Here is a 24,264-nt window from a genome sequence, read left to right on the forward strand (position 1 = left end):
CATTTTATACATCGTACCGCAACAATATGATAAACGAAATGTGTTCTGTTACAACAAAATGGGTACGGTTTTCCTGTAAGTCTCCGTTTCGTTAATAATTAGTTCACCGCTTTTCCTTGAACGGTATACAAACGAGAACAAGGACAACGCACCACGAATCAAGCGGGGCAAGCCGAATGTATATAGTGTGCCCTAAGGCTAACCTTAATTGTGGTTTCTCTCCCTATCGGACAGGGAAAATCTAATTTCACCTCACGCGAAGCGAAGAAGGAGAGTTCGCATCCGACCGAAGATCGGTAAAAACTTACCCACGGGATTATCCCGCAACGCATGGACCCATGGAAAAGTGAACAAAGTTATAATCTGTCCTCCCTTTTTCCTGGCCTTTATTTTCCTGGATCGGAACGGAGTAATCCCAATCCGGACTTAATGTAATAAAAGCCAAACAAGCTATGCTCCCCGTGTGGTTGATTATTACTTGCGGGCAAGTGTAATTTTTCCGATTCCATCGCGATCATCATCGTCCTCTGGTTTCACCTGCTGGAGAATGTGTTACAGATAAGAAGAAAAAACTGAGCTCCTACCATATAAACTGTAACTATAACGGTTTGTTTTTATACAATACATAAAGCTGGGTCTGGGTAAAGGCCAGACTGCTATGTGGAGAGTAAATGAAATAAAGTTCGGTAAATGAAAAAAGAAAACTAGTTTTAAGGCAAGCGGTCAATGGAGGTCGTCACGGGCTAGTAACTCGTGGTAGCAATAGTCGTCGCGTGGAAAGTGAATGATTTCTTTTTATTGCTTGCTTTCCATAACCACCTTACTTGGAACCAGTGTGTGTGTGTGTGTGGTTATATCCTTGGTTGGTCTATTTATTTTCCCACTATCGGTCACCGGACAGGATCGCCAGTGCCACGACACGGCACTCTATGGGAGCGGCACCTTTAGCGCTCCCACAGGATGGTAAATCTACCATAAATTATTCTCATGCGATTTATTAATTCCAGGATATTCTTCCGCTGCTTATATATATAATATCCCTTACCGTCCAGGGTCGGTCGGTACGGGCTTCTGTTCGTGAAATCCGGTTTCCTTCTGTCTGAAGACTTGAGCCCTGTTAAAGCCTTAATAGAAGCAGCGCTTGTCCCGGATCATAACTTTCATATATTCTTGTATATTTTTCCACAGGCTAACCCGCTGTGTGTGTGTGTTCGTGTGTGGATAATTTTTTTTTCTTCGTTTCTCTTCGTTCACATCAACGCTAACGCTTCGTTTTTTTTTCTTTCTTTTTCCCCCACCTCACCCTGCAGGAACAGAGTCATAAATCATATCGACCGCTGTGTGTCCTAACGTTCCGCTGGAACTATCTGCTGCACGGGCTCGAACCGGCCGGCTATCATCTGGTCAACGTGCTGCTGCACACGATCGTTTCGCTGATGTACTTCCGGTAAGTTTTCTGAAACGAAACCAACTCATACCCACTGCCCCAAACCCTTTCGCAAACGCGCGCTAAACCTTAACAGTTTTCACGAAGCTTGCTGTCCCGGATGCCCAAAAATGTAATGCAATGTTACAGCAAAACTGAATCTGATAGGTCTTCTCCGGGCTATTCGTACGGGATGGCTGCAGCGGTGGCTACGGGTAGGGTTTGGATTAGAAGCTGAAAGATTTCGGGCAAGAAATTGATAGCATTACAGTTCACAGCCACACAGAAATGATGGTGGAATGAAAAGGTATTTTCATGGAAGGGATCCGTAAAGTAGAATGAAATCGTCTTTTCTTGAAGATTTATTATTCGCCGTGTGTTTGTGCAAAGCCACTTAACGATATCTTCAGTAAAAAAAAAAATACACAAAATATTCGCAACAAATATTCTGAGTGAATATTTCATCTCAACGAAAACTTAACATTAAACTAACAACGGAAATCGCCACTCACATTCAAGCACATAGCCGTTTTATTGATCGAAGATATCGGCCCCAGAAAGCTTATAGCCAGCTGCTCCGCGTTGAGGATATCTTTTTCTCATCAACAACAAGAACGAATCACTCACCGATAAACAGTTTCCCAATTCACCAAGCAGCATCGCAAAGTGCTTTTGGGATTCCGGACCGCTACCACTTATTCGTCTCCGGCTGAAGTTTGTTTTGATTTCTTCATTCAATTTCCGGTTTCCGGCTCAGCTTCGTTTCTGAATAGAGTCTCGTCTGCCATATGGAGAGAGCATCGGCGATGTTTCATTCGAATCGTTTCAAGCATCGCAAACTAAGATCTCGATGGGTAAAGCAACTGCAACTGGAAGCACATAAACTGAAGGTGTGATTCTAACTGTGTCACCCAATATGAAGCGTCTTATACTGAGACGTCCGTGACAGTCACATGGTTGGTTTGAATGAAGCGTGAGGATATTTTCCCCATGCAACCATAACAACACTAGTGCGTTTGTTTGTTTCAACCAGTACATACTTCTTCAAACGGATAGAAGTTTGCATCGTTTTCTTGTGATTTTCAATGTCAAGAAAACATATTCATCCATTCATCGATCCTTGATTCTAGTGATGCAGAACTACTTTTGGTTTGAGGAAAATGGAAAAGTATTCTTAAAAAGTTATCATAGTCGCAGAAGTTTAGAATTTCAGTGGAAAGGAGTTAAATGATTTTGTGTTTTTTAATAAACAGACATTATACTGTCTTGTAAGATGTATGTATGTCGGTTATACAATGTCATACTCGTCAATCAAAATATGTTTATGTCGAAACAAAATTCCAAGCTTTCAACATCTTCAGAATGTTTTCGATATCTGGAACTCTATGAGTTCTTTGTTGGATGAGTATTCTCATCCAACGTTCCTGAGCGATCGTTCCCCAGAAACACTCCCAACATTTCCAATTCCCAATACTAAACTATTGAACAACATCACAAGTTGATAGACGGTTGGTTTTCTGGTAGTGGGGTCTATGATACCTTCCACTAGTTTTTTTATATGGACTTTGACGTTTGGCGGCTTATTTGCTGCATGTTTTCCATACAAACAGCTCAGCAAAATAAGCCTGCGTATTTCAGATTAGAAAATCTTTCTAATGTTAGTTTCGATCAGCTGCTCGACAAATGTCAAAACAAGGCATTTTTCTAGCAGGTCTGAAACAGGTTCGGCCATATTTGATTCGGCTGAATGTTGATTGAATTTGGATTTAAAACAACAACGAAATTACATGAGTTTAATTATGTTCAGCTTTTTATGAAAAATAATACAAATTTTTACTTGTGCTATGCCTATATTTCGAACTACATTTCGACGCTGTAATTCGTGTTTCGTTAAAACGCGGTTCTACAAAAATGCAGCCTAATGTAATTCTTTATGTCAAAATGCTAGGTCCTTGAGGAATCCTTGCATGATGATATTACCTGGCAAAAATTTCCCGCTCGATTCTGCTCGATGTTATGACAGATTCGGGCTAAAAATTTTAGCTTTCTAACTTAAGGTATCATAGACCCCAGTGTTGGGCTGAGCAACTTCTGAACACTGCATACTTCGGTTGTGAATTATCTTTTATGTATGTTCCTTACTGCCGAATCCAGTAATCGAGAATCTTTTGTTTATTGTTAACCTTGTGATTTAATGCAGTACGTGGAGCAGAAGAGAACAAACAAACACTTACTAATCCTTCGTTGGAGTCATGATTACACGCTGTAGTTGAGAGTCCAACTCAACAAGATTAGCTTTGACACCATTTCGGGTATTGGAAATATTTTTCTAAACAAGATCTCTATCGAATCCATCCACATCACAAAATTCCTGACAAAGTCTCTTGAGTAGCTTTTTAAAGGATGTGTCTTCTTCTTCAGTTCGAAAATGACGAGTGCGAGTACATCCTCCGTTAGCATAGTTCAGGACTCGTACCCGTAGAGGACTACGGGACGTATCAGTGTACGATATATCGTACATTTCGTGTGTTGCTGGAGCCTTCTAGATGGCAGGAGTTTGTGGAGCCCGTTGTAGGCACTATTTCCCTGAACTTGTTCGAAGTTACGATCGTACCAAGGTAGCAGAATTCCTTTACCACCTCGAGATAGTCGCCGTTAACTGATTATCTGCTTCCGAGTCGAGCTCTATCACGGTCAGAGCCTCCGGCAAACAGGTACTTTGTCTTTGTCGCATTGATCTTCGATTCATCCTATCGTCCTCGCATTTTAGTCGGGAGTAGGTGACACACACCGTCACAGACGTCTGTCCAATGATGTCTATGTCAACTGCAAAGCCGAGAAATTTAGATTTTCATAATTTTCATTTTCCCAATTTATACACGTAACAAAATCTATTCCAGTGCACTGCAAAACACCCTGTTAAACAAGTCCTGAAGAATTTGTAGGATACAATAATCTGATTACTTCACAGTTTTCACTGTAAACTCGACATCACTAAGACTGTTTTATAAAACATCATTAAAGCTATCTGGTTGTATGACAAAAGTAAGCCACAGTACAATAAACAATTGTTGCTATATGTGCATTCAGACAGTACAAGGTTGTTACATCTGTTTGTGCTAAACTCCTGCCGTTTCCTGACTTCGTTGCCGTTATCCACACAACCATGCTATTTAATTTCTTCAACAACACATTCCAACAACCGAAGTTGAACGTGAAATGATTAAAATATGAACCAATCAAAATTGCAAATAATTTTGATCATTCATCATAGCACATGAATCCATACCAAGAAACTTCGATATAGCTATCAAATTAAAAAACATTTTCTCAATCAACAGTGATGCTTTCTCTCTCTATCTCTCGTGCAAACTCAGTACTGCAACGCATACGGATGCACCATTGCTTTAGAGACAAAGTTACGGTTTCTGCTTGTACCGTAAACTTATTCCAACAGAAATTAAGTTCAACTCCCCGTAATGCAGGCGACGATAGCTGAAAGAAAATAAAGAAGAAAACAAATTAAAACACCAACTTTTGCAACCCGACGAAGACGAATCCTTCGTACAACGGGTAACCCTTTTGGGAGTAACCGTTCCTCGCAATCGTCCTTCATATTCCCCCTCGTCGGTTGTTGTTGTCAAAGATTCATCCTTTTGTTTTCGGCTGATGCAGCTGATGCTGGTAGCGCTTGTTTCATTAGAGCCCGAAACCTTCATTGTACAAAATTATTCAGTTCGGTAACCAGCAGCTTGTGCGCATGGAAATGAAAACTGGGACAAGAAACGAAACCGATCGCGGGGGAAACTTTTCAAAACCAAAAGCAACCCCACCAACAAAGGTCGCCAAAGCTAGGTACAGTGTGGGACCTAGAGGAAGGGGGAAGGTCTGCATGCACTGTATAATAGCAGAAAAAGGAAATAGAAACAGGATTTACTGCAAACTAAGGAATGCAATTGTAAATAAGTCCATTTGAGAGAGAAAGAGAGTTGCACAACCGTCTTCGGTACATTGGACAAGCAGATATCAATCTGTTGTGGCGGGTTTGTGTTTGAAATCGTGTTTGTGACGCAGGGGTTTTCGTTACAGAATAAATGCAATTAGTTGCACTGGTAGGATGAAGGGGAGGAGTGGGAAAACGATTCGCAAAACATTGTGCAATTTGCATCGCACAAAAGTTGACGCGAAAACTGCTTGAACTAATTGAAACAACAACATCAAAATGAGTGAAACTGTAATCTCTCGCCAAAATGGGCGATTGTTGATTTGCAATACCACTTCAAAAAAAAGCAAACAATTATTATGAAAATAATTGTTTTGAACAAACGCGAAACTACTACAAAACGAATTTAAATAATACACTCGAATCGGTGGGATTTTTCAGCGCGCGAGAAAAAAAAACCGCTCACCCAGGCAGCGATCGGACTATTTAACAAAATTTGCCATAAAGTTAAATTGCATCAAGTGGTGGGGGGATAGTTGGGCGAACATTTTAATTTTTTTCCTTCCATCCATTCTCGACATCGTCCCCGCCTTGTACAACAACATCCCCCCGGATTGATCCCGGATTGGTAACGCAAGCGCCCCTACAGTGTGTTGGAATATTTTTCCATTAAAACTTGTGTCCAAAATGTTCATCTACCACCCCATTTTCGTTCATTCGAGAACAGGCTCAGATAGGTTGTTTTTTTATTGCTTTTTGGCTACCATATCATAGCTCTATAACTTGTGAACCATTTTTCCTACTGCACATGAATGCAGAATTCAATTTAGTTATGCAATTTAACCAACCGGAATCACTACACACGAACGCACGTTGCCACATTTACTACCTCACTGAGTGTAAAAAGGGAAGTGGCTGGCTGGCAAATGGAAAATCATGACATGGTCATGCAAGGACATCGAACGAAATATTTTGTCCTGCTCCAGCCAACCAGCTGAAAGAAGAGCAAGAACGAAAGGGCGGAATGGATAGAACAAGATACGAAGTAACATAAAAAAAAAATCTTCTCTTTATATTAGAATTCAGTCGTACTCGCACTCAATTCGTAGCCAATTTACCGAATGTCCTGGCTTTGGAAACCATTTTGGTAAGGGAAAAGGTAGCAAAAAAAAAATTGAAAACTGCATCCCCGGGGTTGGTTTTAAGCCGGCCGAACAAATCGGACCCCAATCGGTACACCTCCCTTGTGATGATTGTAATGTGTTTTGTGTGCTACAGTTTTAGTGTTTCGTGTGAAATCATACATACGCAAATCGGTTCAATATTTCGTCGCTACCGTTTTGAATTCATCCGTTCAAACTCGAATGGCTGAACATTGTCTGCCGCAATGCAATATTATGGGGTGTCCCAACAAACGAGCCACTGAAAATTGAAACCGATTCCCGTACACATTTACGTATGTGTGTACCGGGAGGCTACCGAAATGTGGGTCGCATTTTCGTGGAAATGCGCACAGCAAAAGTAGATTATATTTTATCCAATTCATGCTTCGGTGAAACAATAATTTCCCTAACATCATTATCGCGCTGGGCTGCTCGGGTCTCGCCACTCATACTGTTATGAAGTCCACTCAGTAGTGGATAGTTGCGTTCCAATCCTTGTTGAAAATGGCTGGGTCTATATCCTTCAGGTCCATTTCTCCACCCCCAAAAAAAACCCCGTTAGTGACATCAAACCTCACCTCCGAAATGGAATTGTAATTGGACATCGTTTTCAAAATCGGCTGGCATGGATCGGTTCTCGTTGACATTTTGTCTGTTTGGTTGGTACGGTGTTTGTAATACACCGTACACGAGCTGCTGTTTCTGCGACAGTTGTGCTGGACGGATAGCTGTCACCCAATTATGCTGTACGATGACGTTAAAATATGTTGCCTGTCATTCGTGATAATGATGGGCGTTTTGTGTTGTTTATCCTTGGAATGGGGATGGTCTTTTGTAATATTCAGGGGTTTGGGTTTTTTTGTATGTGTGTTAACATTGAATGGCAACCTTCGCTCGTGTTTGATGAAAAAGCAGCAATATAAAGCATGATGTGGTTTGATCAAAATGCCAAACGGTACGAAGACAAATTTAAGCATTGAATTTATGACCTTTGATGGCGTATGTCGCACACCATGTGAACAAAACCAAATGCCAATGGGCACTTGAGTTGATTGATACTAATTGATAGGTGTCCAATTAAGAGGTTGAAATTGTACCTTACCATTTGGAAATGCTATTCCATTTTGGAATGGGAAACAATGATAAAAATAGAACTTTTACGTGATGCGCTAGAAAGGACAAAAATTTAGATTGTGTTGTTTAATTTTTTAACTAGTTTAGTATTAAAAAAATGTTTAAATGGTTTTAATGTTTTGTGAATGTTGTATAAGTTTTTTTTCCATTTTTTTTTTGCTTCTGGGAGAGCTAGATGTCCTAGCCACTAGACAATATGGGAGTATATGTTTTTAATTCATAAAAAAACATAAACTTTTTCTTTCATTCCAAAGCAAAACTCGTTTGCTACCATCATCTCCGACCAATATTATCAACCAATAAATAACTTCATTTGACTATCATAATGTCAATGGTAGTACCTGCTGCGAGATGCAGGTCACCGAATGCACGTCCCACATTTCAACCAAACTATTGAGCCCCTATCGAGATCCTGTTTTGGGGTAGGCTCGTAAAAAAACAACTACTGCATAAGTACCATCGACCAATACACAACACAGCCTGACAAATCATGGCTCAACCGAATGGCATTTGCAACGGAACATGAGCATTGTAACGATCGTACAAATGTACACACTGCCCAACGACAATAAAGTGTCGCAATGGATGCGATGATTTTTTTATACGATTTCCTATGCATTGGGCGCTGTTACAACAAAGCGAAGTTCTTCAACGTCCGTACACTCAACAACGGGTTAAACAGTTCCCTCCGGCTGTGACCGGCGGTTGGCAATGGTAAAAGTTGAAAGCAGCTCTCTCGCTTGTTTCTACTCCAAAAGAGGATCCATTTACGGGTGCTGGGTGCACTACCACCATTTTGGGGCGTAACCATTGTCAGAGCACGTTCCGAACAATTGCATCCATCGTCACCAGTAGGTCGGAACACGGAATATGGTTTGCAATGTTTGTGCAGGAAACGATACCTTTGCCCTTTGCTGCATGCAGTTGGATTGCACCGAAAGCGCGCAGTAGCTTTGTAAAGTGAAAAATAAGGAAGAAAAACCTGATACCAACTGCTGGTATTTGCGGTTCGTTTGGAAACATTTTGTTGCGAAGATTGTTGAGAAAGCAAATTTTATCAATCACAATCGAATGTGGAAATCGAATTTTATTTGTGAATATGCTTTGTTATGTACTGCCTGTATCCTTTTTAGTATACTAATTTTGTAACTTTCACGTGTTTCTTTCACAAATATTTTTATCTCAACGAAATACGTGTAAATTCGTCCCGGTGATATATGTGATAAATGGCCCCGGTTTCAAACGACACGATCGGAGATCAAATCCCATCAAGACCGTCCGCCGGAAGCAATGACCTTGAGGTTCAATATGGTATAAGGATAGATACTAGCGTTGAGTGTAAAGAATCTTTTGTGAAACGCCATTTTCTGGTTCTTTTAACAAGAAACAAATATAGGAATCTGGAGTAGAGAATCATCAGTTCAGTTGCATTCAAACGATTCGTGAATCATTAAAGATTCTCTCTGATCTCCTTAACATTGATGCACGATTCCCTCCACTTGTAGATGCATAATGTGTTGTGAATTGTGTAAAGTAAATTAAATGTGTATTTAATTTTTCATCTTAAATATTTGATGATTCTAAACCAGTTTGCAGATCATGAATTCTTTGAAGATTCAAACTCATTTATTCGATTTTAGTTTTTCGTGAATTTGATTCAAATCCCAACACAGAGAGTACGGTTCGCATGCGTTTTGATATTCGGTCCTGTCGTGTAAAGGTTGGCACCGCTGTCACTTACACCACATTGAAAATCTCACCCTATTAAAAAAATTATTTTGAAGCAACCATTATAGAGTTTTTTTTAATTGTCATGTAACGTGTAAAGTCTAGACTACTCTTTGGATGACAGAATCCTGCATAAGCAAACAATTCTAATGGGTGCAATGAGGCGTACGGTGTACATTCCTGGAATCAGCACTTAATTAACGAGCGTTAGTACCATTTCGTCACTTGGAACGTTGACCAACTTAACTCATCATCCGAGCAAGTCGTAAATAGAAAATGGAGTAAAAACAACCGGTGTCAATGAAGAAAATTATAGACAGCCGCTTAAGGCACCGAGACGCTAGTAAACGAACGAAAAAGGGAATAAATAGAAACGCAAACAGTATACTATACCGCTACAACAAAAGAACCCTTTTCGCTGTTGATTTTCTACTGAGATCCTCCCTTTATTCTAGCCCCGAGAGGGAAGATCGTACCACGCTGTTAGTTTTCTGCCGTTCATTGACCGCGTCTGTTTGGTTTCGCTCCGGTTCTTATTAAAGCGCATCCTTTTGCCGTTCTCCATTCAGCAATCCTTCGAACTGGATTTTCCCTGTACAGCACCAGAAAGTCAATTGGCCATAGAGCTGCAACAAATGAACAGTGCAGAAAATAATTCTCCGTCGGAGGTTATTGGTTGGCCCGTGAAAGGGCCAGTATTTCACGGTAAGGGTAATGAAAGACCACCCAAAAAGGGGCGAACCGACGGAATTTGGCGCAGTCCTAAGTCCCAAAGGCCAGCGGCACTAATTAAATTAATGCCATAGGTAGTACTGGGTCATGAACCTTTGTTTTCTCGGTATTCCACTTTCCTTGCAGCTGCCTTTATTTTATTCTGTCATGGGAAAAAGGAACGTGACCGAAGGGCAAAAAAAGGCATGCATGAAAGGAGAATCATGAAAATGAGTGCAAAAACAAAAAAACACCCGAAAGAGGAATAAAAAAGAAAAAAACGAGCTTCCTCGCAAAGTCATCTCACGACGCAGTAAGTCCTTCGAAGAGAAGATGCTTGGTGCAGTAGGTCAAGATAAAATGGCCCTCAGTGTTCTTCTACTAATGGAGCGCCATATTGGATGGGGGGGGGGGGCTCTGTTTGCCGGTCACGATCGAGTATGGTCCCAGGCTGGTGGTCAAAAAGGCCAAATGAAATTTACTGCCCCATCGTTTGCCATTTTCCACATGTGCGCCGTAATCGTGAATGGTGATTCTACATCTTACACATTATTTTACTCCTTCGTGTAGTTATTTCTATTCTTTGCTTCCTATCTTTCATTGCAGAATGTGCGCCATGTTGCTTTCGGAATCGGCCAGCTTTGCGGCTGCCCTACTCTTTGCCGTACATCCAATCCACACCGAGGCGGTAAGTTTCCTAGCTAAATATTGGTCTTTTAATATGCCTTATTCAATGTATTATGTGGGATTCTACAACTTCAACTCGTTTTCTAGACTGGTTACTCTTTATGGAGTCAATTATGGTTTTTAGTTGTTACTTCGAATGTAACCGTTTTCCTGCACGGACGATCATCGCGCAATCTGCTATCTTGAAACGGATGATCTTAAGTTCTAAATTCTGCATAAATAATTGTAATGAGTCTAAAATCCAGAAATTATACATTGTGTTCTGCCATTTGTGTGCATGATTTTCATCACGTAACGCATAACGCATAAAGCCTTAACGCTTTGTCAGATAGATGTTCGAAACTAATTTATTAGTTTTGTTTTAAAGTGTCTAGGCTTAACTGCGCAAGCTAATTTAATCAAAATAATATCAATTTCGATGGAAACCTTAGCTTAAAATTTCATTTCAGCATTTTGGCTTAAAAATTTCAAAAATCATGCTTGTTTTTTTTTTTTGAATGCTAGAATCGGATAGGCTTGAAACGTGAAAATTGATAAAGAAAACCTAATTAAACGTATCGAACTTTTAGCAGACAATTCTTCATTCCTATCTTTTTAAGTGAATCAGCTTATATTCTACCACAAAATGCAATTTTGAAAACAATTCAGTTGTTTTTTTCTTGTATCAGACTGACTTACTGACCGAACTTATTAAAGATGATCTAAAAAAGATTTGTATTGAATTCGGTTTATGTAGGTAGCGTTCGAACATCTGTTGAACTAACAATAATCCACTCGCCTGCTTATTGTCGAGCATTTCTTCGCAACATTTTCGATTATAAAACAGTAAACTTTATACTGCTTATCGATGTGGCTTTAAAACTGTTCCCCCAAATCCAACACGCAATATTTTCCTAACCACCGTGTTAAGATCTTCCCGAATGGTTCCATAAAGTAAACAAAAATTTGCTATATTTAAGGATCAGACTAGAAAACCATCAGTATGCTAATACGGCCCACCAGATTCGACCCCACGAAAGCCATCGACCGGCCAAAGAACTTACCGAAGGAAAGTAAAATAAACGAATGAACCGGTCCCCAGACGGGGGAGAGCGCAAGTTTAAAATTCGTTCCAATTTAAAACTTTCCCAAAAACCGAGGCGTATGTATACACACCCGGTTGGATCGAACCGCACGGCCACACTCGCTCAGCTGGCCACCCTGATAAGCTGCTTTTTGTTTCGATGCATATATATTTTTTTAATGTTTAGTGTGGGTTTTATTTTGGGTGAAAATCCACCCTCCCTCCCGAAAACGTGTGCGGTCGGTGGTTGGTGGCACTGAGTACGGAATCGGTGATGATGGTAGCAAAGTTTTGCCCATAATCAGCCCCCGTTTGCCTCTTATTTTCAACGGCTTATCCGGTGAAAAGCAGCAGTTTGGTGACCGGTCGATCCCACGGGGTGAGCAGTGTGAACTGGGTGGTGAGCGAAAGGGAGATGACGGAGGGACATGGGGCGAATGGAAAAATCTAGCTACACAGCCACAGCATCGGTTCCACAATCGCTTATCGCTATGCATGTGTATGGCTGCCGTGGTGTTAGCGGCTCGTCGGCCACTCGGCAAAAGATAATCGGTGGTGAAGGAAAATTGTTCCCATTTCCTCGACGGGCCGTTTCGTCCGTCCAATCATCGTTTCATTCTATCGCGCAAACAACACCAAACGCGTTGGCGAGTGTTGGCGTTGGGAGCAGCTGCCGTGTGACCACCGTATCATGGTACCGCGAACTTTACGGAAAATCTTCGTAACGCTTTGTCCCGGGGAACATTTCCAGCTGTTTGCTTGTTCGGGTGTGGGACGAATTTGTGGTTTGATTGTGTGTGTGTGAAGTTTTCTTGCCATTCTTCCTTTTTTTTCATACTTGCACCATCTTTTCGTTCTTTGTCAATTTTGCCATCGTGTGAAGTGAAGATACCCGGTTAGCGTGTCGAGAGGTCGATTTCCGTACGATATTTTCCGACATTAGGCGGCACACAGTTCAGTCGCTTATATTTCTTCGTTGGCCTTCCGGGCGGGCATAACCTCTGCTCAAGTCGACCGTAATTGAGTCAACTGTTCTGTTGACCAAGCCGTCCACCTTTCCTTCGGGGCGTGAGTTTGGGTTTTTTGGGCGATAATGTGGCGGAACGCAAAAAGGAGGAAAAATCGAATTTTCACCCGTTCGCTCGTTTTGCGATGCTGGCCATAAAGCGATTAAATGGAATGAATAAGTTATGCAGGATGAAATCGGAAACCTTTGTCGTTTGACAGTGGTGTAGGATGGTCAGCAAGGAAAAAACAAGTCCGTAGGCCGCTTCTTAAGTAAGCGTTAAAGTGCAAAAAGAAATTGTTTTTGCAGGTTTGTGGTAATTTTGTTAGCGCATGAAAAGAGTATTTAGCGATCCCTAATAATTGTAACAATTTGAGTACTATTTATAGTTAAGATTGGAATTTAATTCAAATTACATTTTAAGTCTTGAAAAAAAATTATCATGAAATTTCATTTGAAAACCTGCCTTCACTTCGCACAGTTATTCCCAATGTCCTTAGCATAACTATAAGAACAATGGTTATTTTTGTTATAAATAGAAAACTTGTAGAAATATTGAATAACATATAATAATGATTATTAAAGTATGTTTTCGCATATTATCATATATTTAAAACGTTTGAACATATTTTCTAACAGGAAGAAAATATATCAATGTAAAATTACCATAAGATTCGTGACAAAAAAACTTTTTAAAAGAACAACAAAAACAAACAAAAAAACAAAAAATACGTTTATAATTTTAATTTAAAAAAAATTATAGCTTTTGAGTAGCTGAAAAGTACCTGAAAAAACATTTTGTTCAAACATCAAATATTGCCTAACATATAACTATAGAGATCATGATGCGAAATTTTGTATAATTTTTTTCTGCGCTGTAATACAGAAAATAAAGAAAGAAAAAATCACATCAAGCACATGACAGAGAGAAAAAAACGAATAAAACAGGTTTTAAGTTACAAAAAGCATTGCAACAAAAATAGTAGAATGTATAAAAACTTCATGAATGTGTGTGCCGGTCTGTGTTTTTCTCTGACCTAACGCGCCATTTCATTCCATTTGCCGTACGCGAAAGGAGTGTGAAAGAGGATGTTTTATGGTATTAATAAATGAAATTTAATAACACTAAACGACGTCCGACGTCCGAGATCTCCCCCTGGCTAAAGTGGAATGGCCGATGGACTGTGCCACACATACATACACACACGCAAAACACACATACATTCACTATCAATCGCAGGCCTCGGGTGTGCAAGCAAATGGTTCCATGTTGGATAAAAGAGCTTTTTTTTTATTCAACCGCCCCCAGCTTGCAATGGGTTACAGTGCCACGAAGGGTTTTAAATAAAAACCAACGATCAGCCATGGTTAAGTTCATTCGAATGTAGGAAAAGGGCGGGAAAGCGTGATTTGTTTGGGTTGGGAGCAGCGAGTGCAACGAGCCGAACGGAAGGATATGGATGTGTGTGTGTGAGTGTGGACGCTCCGCATTGCGTTACAATGTCCTGCAGGGGAATCCATTTTCATACCACAATTTGCACGCTTTTTTGTTGTTTTTTTCTGCTTCTTTTTTGCAATGCTGCTTTTGCCCTGTTTTCTCCATCCTTCGCCAAATTTTCTAACACTTCGTAGTGTATTTTCGTCAGCACACTTTCTCTTCCCCTGTTGGGCGTAAATTGGTGCTTGCAACAGTTTTAAGCCAACAAGCGCTGCTCGGAGCGAATTGTGCAACAAATTGCACACACATACACATAGTTTGAATCACTTTCCACCCACGGAAATGCACTCAAAACATACTCACCTCGCGCGCACACACACATACGTATCAGGCCGATGGTTCTATGTTTTTACTACGCTCATGTCTTTTTATTACATTACTTTCCTTACCGTTACAAGAGAAAAAAAATGAAAATCATTCCAACGAGCTTGTGAAAGCTGGATGTGAAAGTTGACACAACAAGGCGTGCCCGTTGCACGCACACAGTTCGTTTGTGTTTTCTTTTTCGCTCCATTTTCGCTGCGGCCGCTTGGAAAAAACGTCCACCGTTTTGCTGCAGTCCGTTGCTTTATTTGAGTATCCCGCGCGGAATATTTTGCTGTACGTGGAAGTGAAAAAAAAGTTCCCAACTAAACAACACATGGCAAACTTCATACATTCGCTTGCATTTTCGGCGTGGATAATGCTACGAAACCTGTTTTAAATCCCTACCGGGAAAGCAGTAACGCTTACCTACAGAAAAAAATCTTGTTTCAAATCCGATGGTGATGTTGGTTTTATTTTTAAATAAAATCACCCTCATGATCATGAAAATAAATGGTTTGCTTGCTTTCCTGTTGTATTTCAACAACTCGTTTCGATTTAATTTTCAACGGTACATTTAGATTTAGTATCTACCGTAGGGTTGATTTAAAGAGTATGAGATGTAGTTGAAATTTAGGTAGCCATGTTTCGTTACAACAAATTATTAACTTAATAAAGAAGTGAGATATATTTTTTTACCAAGCTTATGTAAAAGTATTTATTATTTTATTAACAATGTTATAATTTTTTTCCGTCATATGTTTGTTCGTCATACTGGATTTGAAACACGTCATTTTATGCAACCGACATCTTAGATCAGAGGAGCTAAAGCCAAGGATCTTGCTAACAGTGAATCTCTCATAATAGGTGGTATTATCCATCAGAACTGATAGATCTATTCAGAGTAATAATACAATAGAAACAATAGAAATAAATCGTCAGAAAACAAGTCAAATAATCGTTTTAGGCGAAAACGTACAAAAATTATATCACTCAAAGTTCATTTAAACTCGAGAATTGAACCTTCGAATTTCGCTCAATAAAGAACTACCTCACGATCAACGTACACCTTGGCGAGCACGAGCGGATATGGAACCGCTGGATATGATTTTTACGAATTTTGGTCAAGGTACACACTAAATCACCCAACAATATCCAGCGATGATCTAGTCAATGAGGTATAAAGTGTCGTCAAACATAGAGAATCCAAAAAATTCACATTAATGCGCTGAAGAATTCCAAGAAACTTCTAAATAGAAGTTTCTAGAAGTTCTAGAAGGTAAGACCTTCGTTGGGCCATATTCCTAGGTCCCTAAAGACAGAAACCTGCTTTTAAAAAAACATGGTCGATAGAGTAAGAATAACAATATTTGTTAATAGGATGCGAGTGAACCCCTGCGAAATGCTTGCATACACTTGAGAGCACGGGACCCTCCACGGCCGCTTGGTCCGTCTAACGTTAAACCCTTTGCTGATTACACCTATCAATTGCACAATCATAAGGAAAAAAAGAGAGAATAAACCACTGAGGTTGTAAAAATTTAAAAAATTTAAAAATAAAAATTAATAATTTTACAGTAACGGAAGGAATGAAAAAAGTTCACACACTCTTGATACGGCCTTTCGTTTTCGTTAGGTATTTTTAACAAATGATTTCGTCATTTCATTTCCTTGGTTGATGAAAAAATCCTTATTTGAAATGAAAAATTATGTGAACTATTTAAAAATCAGCCGGTAAAACCTGTAAATATTTAATATTTTCTTTTATTTTATTGATTGATGATGTATCGATGTATCGATGTAACAATGATATATCGTTATAAAAACAAACATAATTTTGATCGTGGGCTTATTTCTAACCATGTCTAACGATACATGTTTTATTATTATTAATGTTTAATATTATTATATTAAACATTATAATAATATGTTAATGTTTTAATATTAACACGATATTAATGTTTTAATTATGTATTTTAGTAGTAATATCATAAATATATAAAAATTACTCCAATAAATTTATGAAACTCCTTGTCCTTATGCATTTCGGTTACTGGTACAATTGCATTGTTATAGTAATCAATTTTGTTCAGCAAAATGCCCGTTCATTCGATTCCAAATTACTCCAGTTACAGGATATTAATTAAACCGTATCAAGCCCCGCCTTCCCTAACACGCCACTGCACAAACACGCGCAATCTCGTTTGTGTGCTGGAAATTGAATTGGAATATTTTGATTTGGGTTAACAATTTGCTTCCACTTGAAACACCCGTTTTAGAGCATGCTTGCAAATCGCGTACGTACACCAGTCTTACGCATACGGGCCCGTGAACACGGCCAAACACTTAATTACTTTCAACCGGTCTGCCCCTCTAGACGGCAGGGTCTGGCAAACACAAGAAGACGAAACAATTATCCCAAAGTCAGCGACGGCACATTTCGTAATCAATGCGCACACCAGCACACCAGGTTCCGGCCCGTATCGATCTGTTGCTATCTCACAATTAAGGATTCCCACCACCCGGACGCAAATCGAATTCCCCGGTCCCACCCGCACTTCTGTCCCGACGGGCAATGCCGGACAAAAGGATAAACAATAAACCGGGATCCTGTGCACCTATCAGCTGACCAGCTGAAATTGGCTGAAAATGCACCGATTGTCGTGTTATTATCTTACTGCACTTAATTAGCTGCAGTATGCAGCACCGCGCTGATGTCCCCATCGCTATACGGGGGCGGTGGGCGGCAGCAAACCATTCATGTCTCTGTTTTGGCACAAATTGGTAAAGCGACCCACGACCATCAACCACCCGTAACTTGCCAATTAAATTTTAACTCGATTGCCTGCGCCATTGACGATGCCAGCTTCGATCGCACTGCCGGGCGCTCTATCGATTTCCAAACCGTTTGACGTTTTCTCCGGTGTGCAATGGTTCGTATAATGTGTTGTGGCTCTACAATCGAAGTGCGAAACTCAGTGACACGGGATAAAAACAATCAAATCAAAATCCTAAACCTTAAAAAACCCCTCCGGTCCATTGCGCAGCCCGAGAAGGAGACGATGCAAAGGACAAAGTGTGGATGCCGAAGACAGGGATAAAGATACCGATGGAAACATAAATGGAAACGTTCGCCCGATACGATAGCATTATGGCAATAATTGAATTTGAAATTGAACAAACCACGAACCCTCACTGGATGAGCTGGCCGCAAAATTTCCCCATTCCCTTACGGTTTGACGTGTTCTACGCCCTACTACCGGCATGTATTTGTCTGTGTGTGACATTCATTCCAATGAGAAAATTGTTCAGGAAAAACGGATTTTGTTCAACTGATTCTCGGCTGAATCGCAAATCCGTGAATGAGACGCAATAAGACATATCTGCACGGTGGTACGGTTGGCGGTGTGAAGAGAAATCTAGAAAACAGAAAGCTGATCCCTTGTTCGAACCAACCACCCCTTCCAACCACCAGTTCTCCTACCGTGCATACTTAGAAGAGAAAACTGATTCCAATTTCGGATAAATCTTTCTCTGCTCATCTACTGCCGCGATGGATGTGGCGGTGGTGGTAGTGGTGTTGTGACAAGGAAAAATCTCACCAAACCAAGTACTTTAAGCTTTCACTGTTTCACTAGTGAATGAAAGCTTCCGTTCTCAGCGGCAAAATGTACGCTTGCACAAATGAACACTGCCAGAAGAACCTGATATTTTTCATGGTTCTCTGTACAGGGCATGGCGGAAGCAAAGGTGTTGATTGAGTTTTTAATTGCTTGCAGTACGCGTTCTCTCTGGAACTAGATGGAAGGAAGTATGGCTTAAAATCTTTCGGCAGGCAAGATGGAAGGTGAAGGCTTGCGGTGAAGGTCCTATTCATTCTAATGCGGATTTCGTGGTAGATTAAGTGGCGGTTTTCATGCGAAGAAGTGTTCTTAGAAAGCCAATCGTGCGGTAGAATTAAACTCGGTTGGTTGGTTGGAATATTTGGTTGTCTGGGATTTTTTGTTTGTGTGGAAAAATGCATCGTTTTGTTAATTTATATTACGTTCATATATCAGTTTTATTATAACAGTATAAAAAACCTGTTTTTTTAACTAAACACTATATAGAAAATAAGATTGTACATCACGTTGATAGCTAAATCAATGCATTCCCTCGAGTCTTACCTTTTTGACTCTTATTAGATCAACTAGCATTATCTCGTCAATTTCGCATTTCGCCTTTTTTTTGTTTCATTCCATTCCATGGATTGGTATTTTACTCACCAACATTATCCATTATCTGCAGCATCAGCACTATCCGGTACAAGAAAGGGAAAATCGGGAAATCGTAGCTTTTAGAGTGTTGCTGCAGCTGTCCAAATACCCAACAGTTTCCACAAACGACCAACCAAAGCCGATGCACGGGATGTTCCGTCACAACCAACCACCAGGCGTCTCCATGTGGTATTTGTGCAACAAAAAATAAAGCGAAATCACTCGCCTTTGCCCTCATACACACACACAAAACGCAGAGAAGGGCAGATGCGATTTGCGCGGTTGGGTTTTGCAGTTCCCTATACCATCGCCTTTCACACCGGGCGGTCTCTTGCTTATGGTTTTGCCGTTTTGAAATAATAGCAACGTAAATAGGTAATAAATCTTGATTAATGATATTGGATTATGTTCACCGAGTAACCCACCACCCCCACTCTGAACAGTTACAGACCGGTTCGGGTTGATGGGTAGCTATTTCTGATTACACTGCCGCTATGTTCGTGCGAGTATTTGAGAAGTCAACAACCAGCCATGTTTCGGATAGACATGCGGGAACGAATGAATGGGACGAAACGAAAAACTGCCAGTCAAGAATGTCCTTTAATCCAGCTTTTTTTTTTTGTTTGGCTTTCCCCACTGGTTGAACCGTAGGTTTTCTACCACCCAGAGTGAATCAACTTTGGGTTGCCGCTCAAAACCATGCTGGACCTTCTCTATAGGCGGATGAACAAAAGTTCCAGAACGTACTGATTAATACACGGTAGTAGAACAAACCCCACTTGTACGTTGGAATGCTATAAGAAGAATTTTTTGACTCCTGTTGAGTGGAAAAAAAGGAAATGTTCGCACAATATCAGATTCAGACATTTTAAGGCATCTAATACCACGTTGTACTATTCATGGCAGAAAGTTAACGACAAAACTAACGTTGGGTAATTCTGAACTGTACTCTTAAACGTATGAATGTCTTTGAATCTTTGTCAAGAAGATTAAGAAATTTCTTTAAATTTTTTAGAGTTTCCGCGCACCTCTAAACTTCATGAAGTTTATATTTATAGTTTAAAATATTCTCTCTAAATTCATGAAACGCTAGTGATTATTCGTCTTTTCAAAATGTATAATTGTTCGAAAATTTGTTTTGGAAGTCCGTCAATTTCTCAAGATTCAACATTCTTCGAAGAATCGGTCTGGAGATCTGTCCATTAATCAAGATACATAATTCTTCGAAGATTTGGACTGGAGATCCGTCAATTTCTCAAGATTCAAAATTCTTCGAATAATCGATTTGGATGTCCGTCAATAGGTCAGGATTCATAATTCTTCGAATATTCGGTCTGGATATCCGTCAATTACTCAAGATACATAATTCTTCGAAGATTTGGACTGGAGATTCGACAATTCCTCAAGATTAATTATTCTGCGAAAATTCAATACACTTCAATTTTTTAATAAAATATGTTTGTTAATAATTTGTTAATAAAAGTGTTATGGTAGAATATATTTTTTGATTAACGAAATGGCATCAGTGGATACACTTTTTTATCATAAAAATAGTTCCTCTATTTCGATTTGTTGAAGAAACTCTTGTGAAATAACTATCAAAATTTGCATTTGCTTCAGTTTTATCGTCCTTGAACTCACGGTCACGTATCTTCATATTCAACCCAGTGAATTCTTTACGGAACAGCACAGTTTTCTCGTCCATCGTTCCCGGAGGTTCCATGAATCAACCACTAACGATCGCTTCCGCCCCACAGGCTTAATGCAATGTCGAGCTACTATCCATTGCTGTGTGATAATCACCCAGTTCCCCCGTGGGTGCACCAACATTGAGGTGCGATTCCATCGTCACGATAGGGACATCGCATGCGTCGCAAGTATGTCATCCACACGAACGTCACCGTTCGCACAATTCGTGGTGTGTTGCGAGCCTCCCCATATAGCCCGTTCACCAGCTGCATACGATGAATTGTGTGGTCCAACGAATGATCTAGCGATTGGATTTGCGAAGAGCTGGTCAGCGTCGGTACATTGCAGCAACGTTCCCGGATAGCCTTCGGGCGGTGAAACAAAGCTTCGCCTGTGCGATGGATTAGATTTTTCCGTCCATCTGCCGAATGTGCGCTGGTTTCAAGGTTTTAATTTCTTTCCATCGTTGTACCACTAACTGTTCTATCGTACAGATAGACAAAAACGCACAACCCCGCACTAATCACACCATGAATTATGTGCGGCCCGGTATCCGGATCAGCCGTAACTGATGGTGTGGAAGCAGTGACGCTGGGATGTTGAATGCCCCATCCCAACACAGGTGATAGCAATGGCGAATGACGAAGGGTTGCAATTTATCGCCCCCGAGTAATCATTTGTCAGTTCGCTTATGAGGTTTAACAAGGCTACTGATAAAATTTAAGCTAAATTTAGCTAATTTTAGCAACCGTTATAAGTTATAAGAGATATTTTTTTGAAAATCACAATGATAAAATAAACATCCTTATTTTTGCCTTGGTTGAAATGTTTTAAAAGTTGCTCCGAATCATCATCATCGTCTTCATCATCATTATCTCCAATTTTCATAATTATTTACTTTACTCGAGTTTTACACTTATGTTATAAGAAATTTTATTGTCATTAATATCATATTTTTTTAAAGGATCTTCGTGTTGATCTACCTGCTGAACCTTTTTCTTGACTAATAGTTTTTTTCCATGATTTTTTTTCGTGAAATTTTAATTTATATAAGTTTTAATTTGAGCTTGATGTTTTTTGAGTTTTTTTTTATTTTTTAATTGAATAAGTTAAATCAAGACCTGATAAATTATACATGTGCTACAGAGAAGTTTTAATGAAAGCACTAGAGGCAATAGACATTTATAATTACTTTATCTCGTAACAGAACAGTTCATTGACACGTTCGTAATGCTAAATTTATTTTTCAATTAATTTATCTCTATTTTACTGAATTAATCTCAACAACAATACGGATCCTTTAAAATAATGTTTTCATACTCTCAGATTCTTTTTAAACACACGTTCTAGAATGAACCGCTTACAGCACAAAAAAAATCCCAAAGAAAAAGCAAAGGATTTAGTTAGACGAACGTAACCCCTGTGCGGAAAAAAGGATATCCCAATGAAACATACTACCAACACACACTCAGCACACCGAAATGAGTTTCACACTTCAGCCCGTGTGGTGTGCCACCCACACACCATCGTAAGCGGATAATTCCATCTTAATTGCATCTTCCGCACCCCACTGCTACTGTGTGTGGAACATCATGGGGACGTTTCGGTTTGGAGACAAAAGTTCGCATCCTTCCGACAGCACGGGGAAGGAAATCCGACACATCTCAAAAACCGGATAGAAAAGTGGAACCTTTCCAGTACTCGATCTTTCTGTGCCGGTAAAGTGCACATGCATTTCTATGCATGCCATGCCGTAATCGAAATAACACGATGTCATGTAATCTGATTATCAGGGGGTTGTTTTTGCATTGCATAAAAATGGATTTCTTATTGACACAGAATGAATAGATGTTGTTCGTTAGTAAATGGTTAAACGAGACATCGGTAATGCGATGGTTGCTTTTGGACAAAAAAAGTTTTTTCTTAGTTTTTATTAAAAAGTTTTTACTTTTTTTATTTAGTTTTTACTGTTTATAAATTAAATAATGATTTACCTAAGTTATTCGGCGAATTTTGCGTACATAACACATATCAATTAAAATTCTTAAACCGAAGAGTTCTGCACCGGAACGAATAGTGAGTTGAAAAACTTGCAAAAATCGTCAAAAGAGCTGTGTAGTGTAAAACACTGGTTTTTACAAAATGTGTATTTACGTCAATTTTTACGAAACGACTTAAACCGTGTATTCTTCGATTCCTTGTACGCAACTGAACTCTTTATTTTATGAACAGTTCGAGCCCGTTGCCTCTCAACCCGTTTACGCCACACGCTCGACGAGTTTAGCTATATATAATACTCTATAAGTTTGGTTCAATGAAGGTATTTAAGCCCAAATATTTAGTTGTATTTTTTTTATCAAAAACACAACAAATTTTAAATTAAAAAAATATAAAAAAGAAATAAATTTTCGCCCAATCACAACCGAGTATGCCCGGGATAAGGTAAATTACGAGGAATTTCCTTGTGACTATTGAAACCATCCGCACAAGCGGTGCTTGTAGTACGGCAAAAGTCGCAAATAATAAAATAAATAAATAACAAAATTTTAGGGAAATCGCTCCATCAACAATACTTTATTCTGTACACACCTGTAATTTCTTCAAATTTACCCAAGTAGTATATAAAAAATTTGGTGCCCTATATTTCAGTCACATTTCCCGCTGCGCATACAAATTAAACTTCACTCGCGACAAATTAATTCGCGTGCTCTCGCATCAAACCCAACGGCATTTGTTTCCGCCAAGCAGAAACGTCGTGACATTTGAAAGCATCCGCGTGACCTTACTCATTCTTTTGCCGAGATTTTCTCACAATTCCACGGTGAAACCGGTTCCCAGCTGAGCGACCAAACGGCCACCGATTGCATTAATTGGCCCGATTCCCTTCCGGTCGACGGGACGGTCAACATTGATTTTCCTTCCTCTTTACTGACATACAACTCTTTCCACGTTTCATTCATTTGCTCCACCCAACCACTACCAGGGACAGGGAACTCAGATGGCATAATTCTCACCAGTCCCAACGGTGTTTTGTGCCGCGATCGTTCCGTTCACATTTTAGTAAAAATAATTTTCCACCATTATCGTGTACTACCGTGCTAACTTTTTTTTTCATGTTTGCTTGTTGCGCTTCATTCCAGGTGACCGGTGTTGTCGGACGGGCGGAAACACTCTCGTCGGTGTTTTTCCTGGCAGCGTTCATTTTCTACACCAAGGCGACCAGGCGGAAAAAATCCACAGGTACGTATTGCATCGGAAAGCTTGTCGCAAGTGACAGCACCTTTTTCCCTTCTCTCTCTCTCTTGTTCTATCTCTCTCTCCCGCTCGTTCACTCTCCCCTTCTTAGCACCTTCATAAAAAGGGTGTAATGTTGCACAAACAAGTGTAATCACCTTCGAGGATAACAAGTGTGATAGAAACGGGAATGGAAAATGGTAGCAAAATAACGAACGAACGGTTCAGATTGTACAACCCGATGTTATGTTGAAAGAGTGTTGATTTTTTTTTTTTTTGCACAACTACTAGGTTGCAACTGATGAATGGCTGTTGTTTTGTGATCTGAACCAACTACAAAAAATCTATTCTACTAACAATGTGTTCCAACAGAATGGTTACAAAACAGTGATGAAATCAAACATAGATGAAAAAAAACTTAAC

At 39.8% G+C, this 24,264-nt stretch overlaps 1 protein-coding gene across 6 annotated transcripts in view; it reads left to right on the top strand.

Moving 5' to 3' along the window:
- The window catches only part of LOC125766968 (protein O-mannosyl-transferase Tmtc3), a 169,060-nt gene that overhangs the window by 68,611 nt on the left and 76,185 nt on the right, over positions 1 to 24,264 (top strand). For all 6 annotated transcript variants that reach the window (XM_049433118.1, XM_049433117.1, XM_049433119.1 and 3 more), the window contains exons 4-6: positions 1,311 to 1,447; positions 10,712 to 10,793; positions 23,748 to 23,847. In XM_049433118.1, the coding sequence (XP_049289075.1) occupies positions 1,311 to 1,447; positions 10,712 to 10,793; positions 23,748 to 23,847 (319 nt within the window). The remainder of the gene's footprint in view (positions 1 to 1,310; positions 1,448 to 10,711; positions 10,794 to 23,747; positions 23,848 to 24,264) is intronic.

This window comes from Anopheles funestus, chromosome 3RL (genome assembly GCF_943734845.2).
Source record: "Anopheles funestus chromosome 3RL, idAnoFuneDA-416_04, whole genome shotgun sequence".
Lineage (NCBI taxonomy): Eukaryota > Metazoa > Arthropoda > Insecta > Diptera > Culicidae > Anopheles > Anopheles funestus.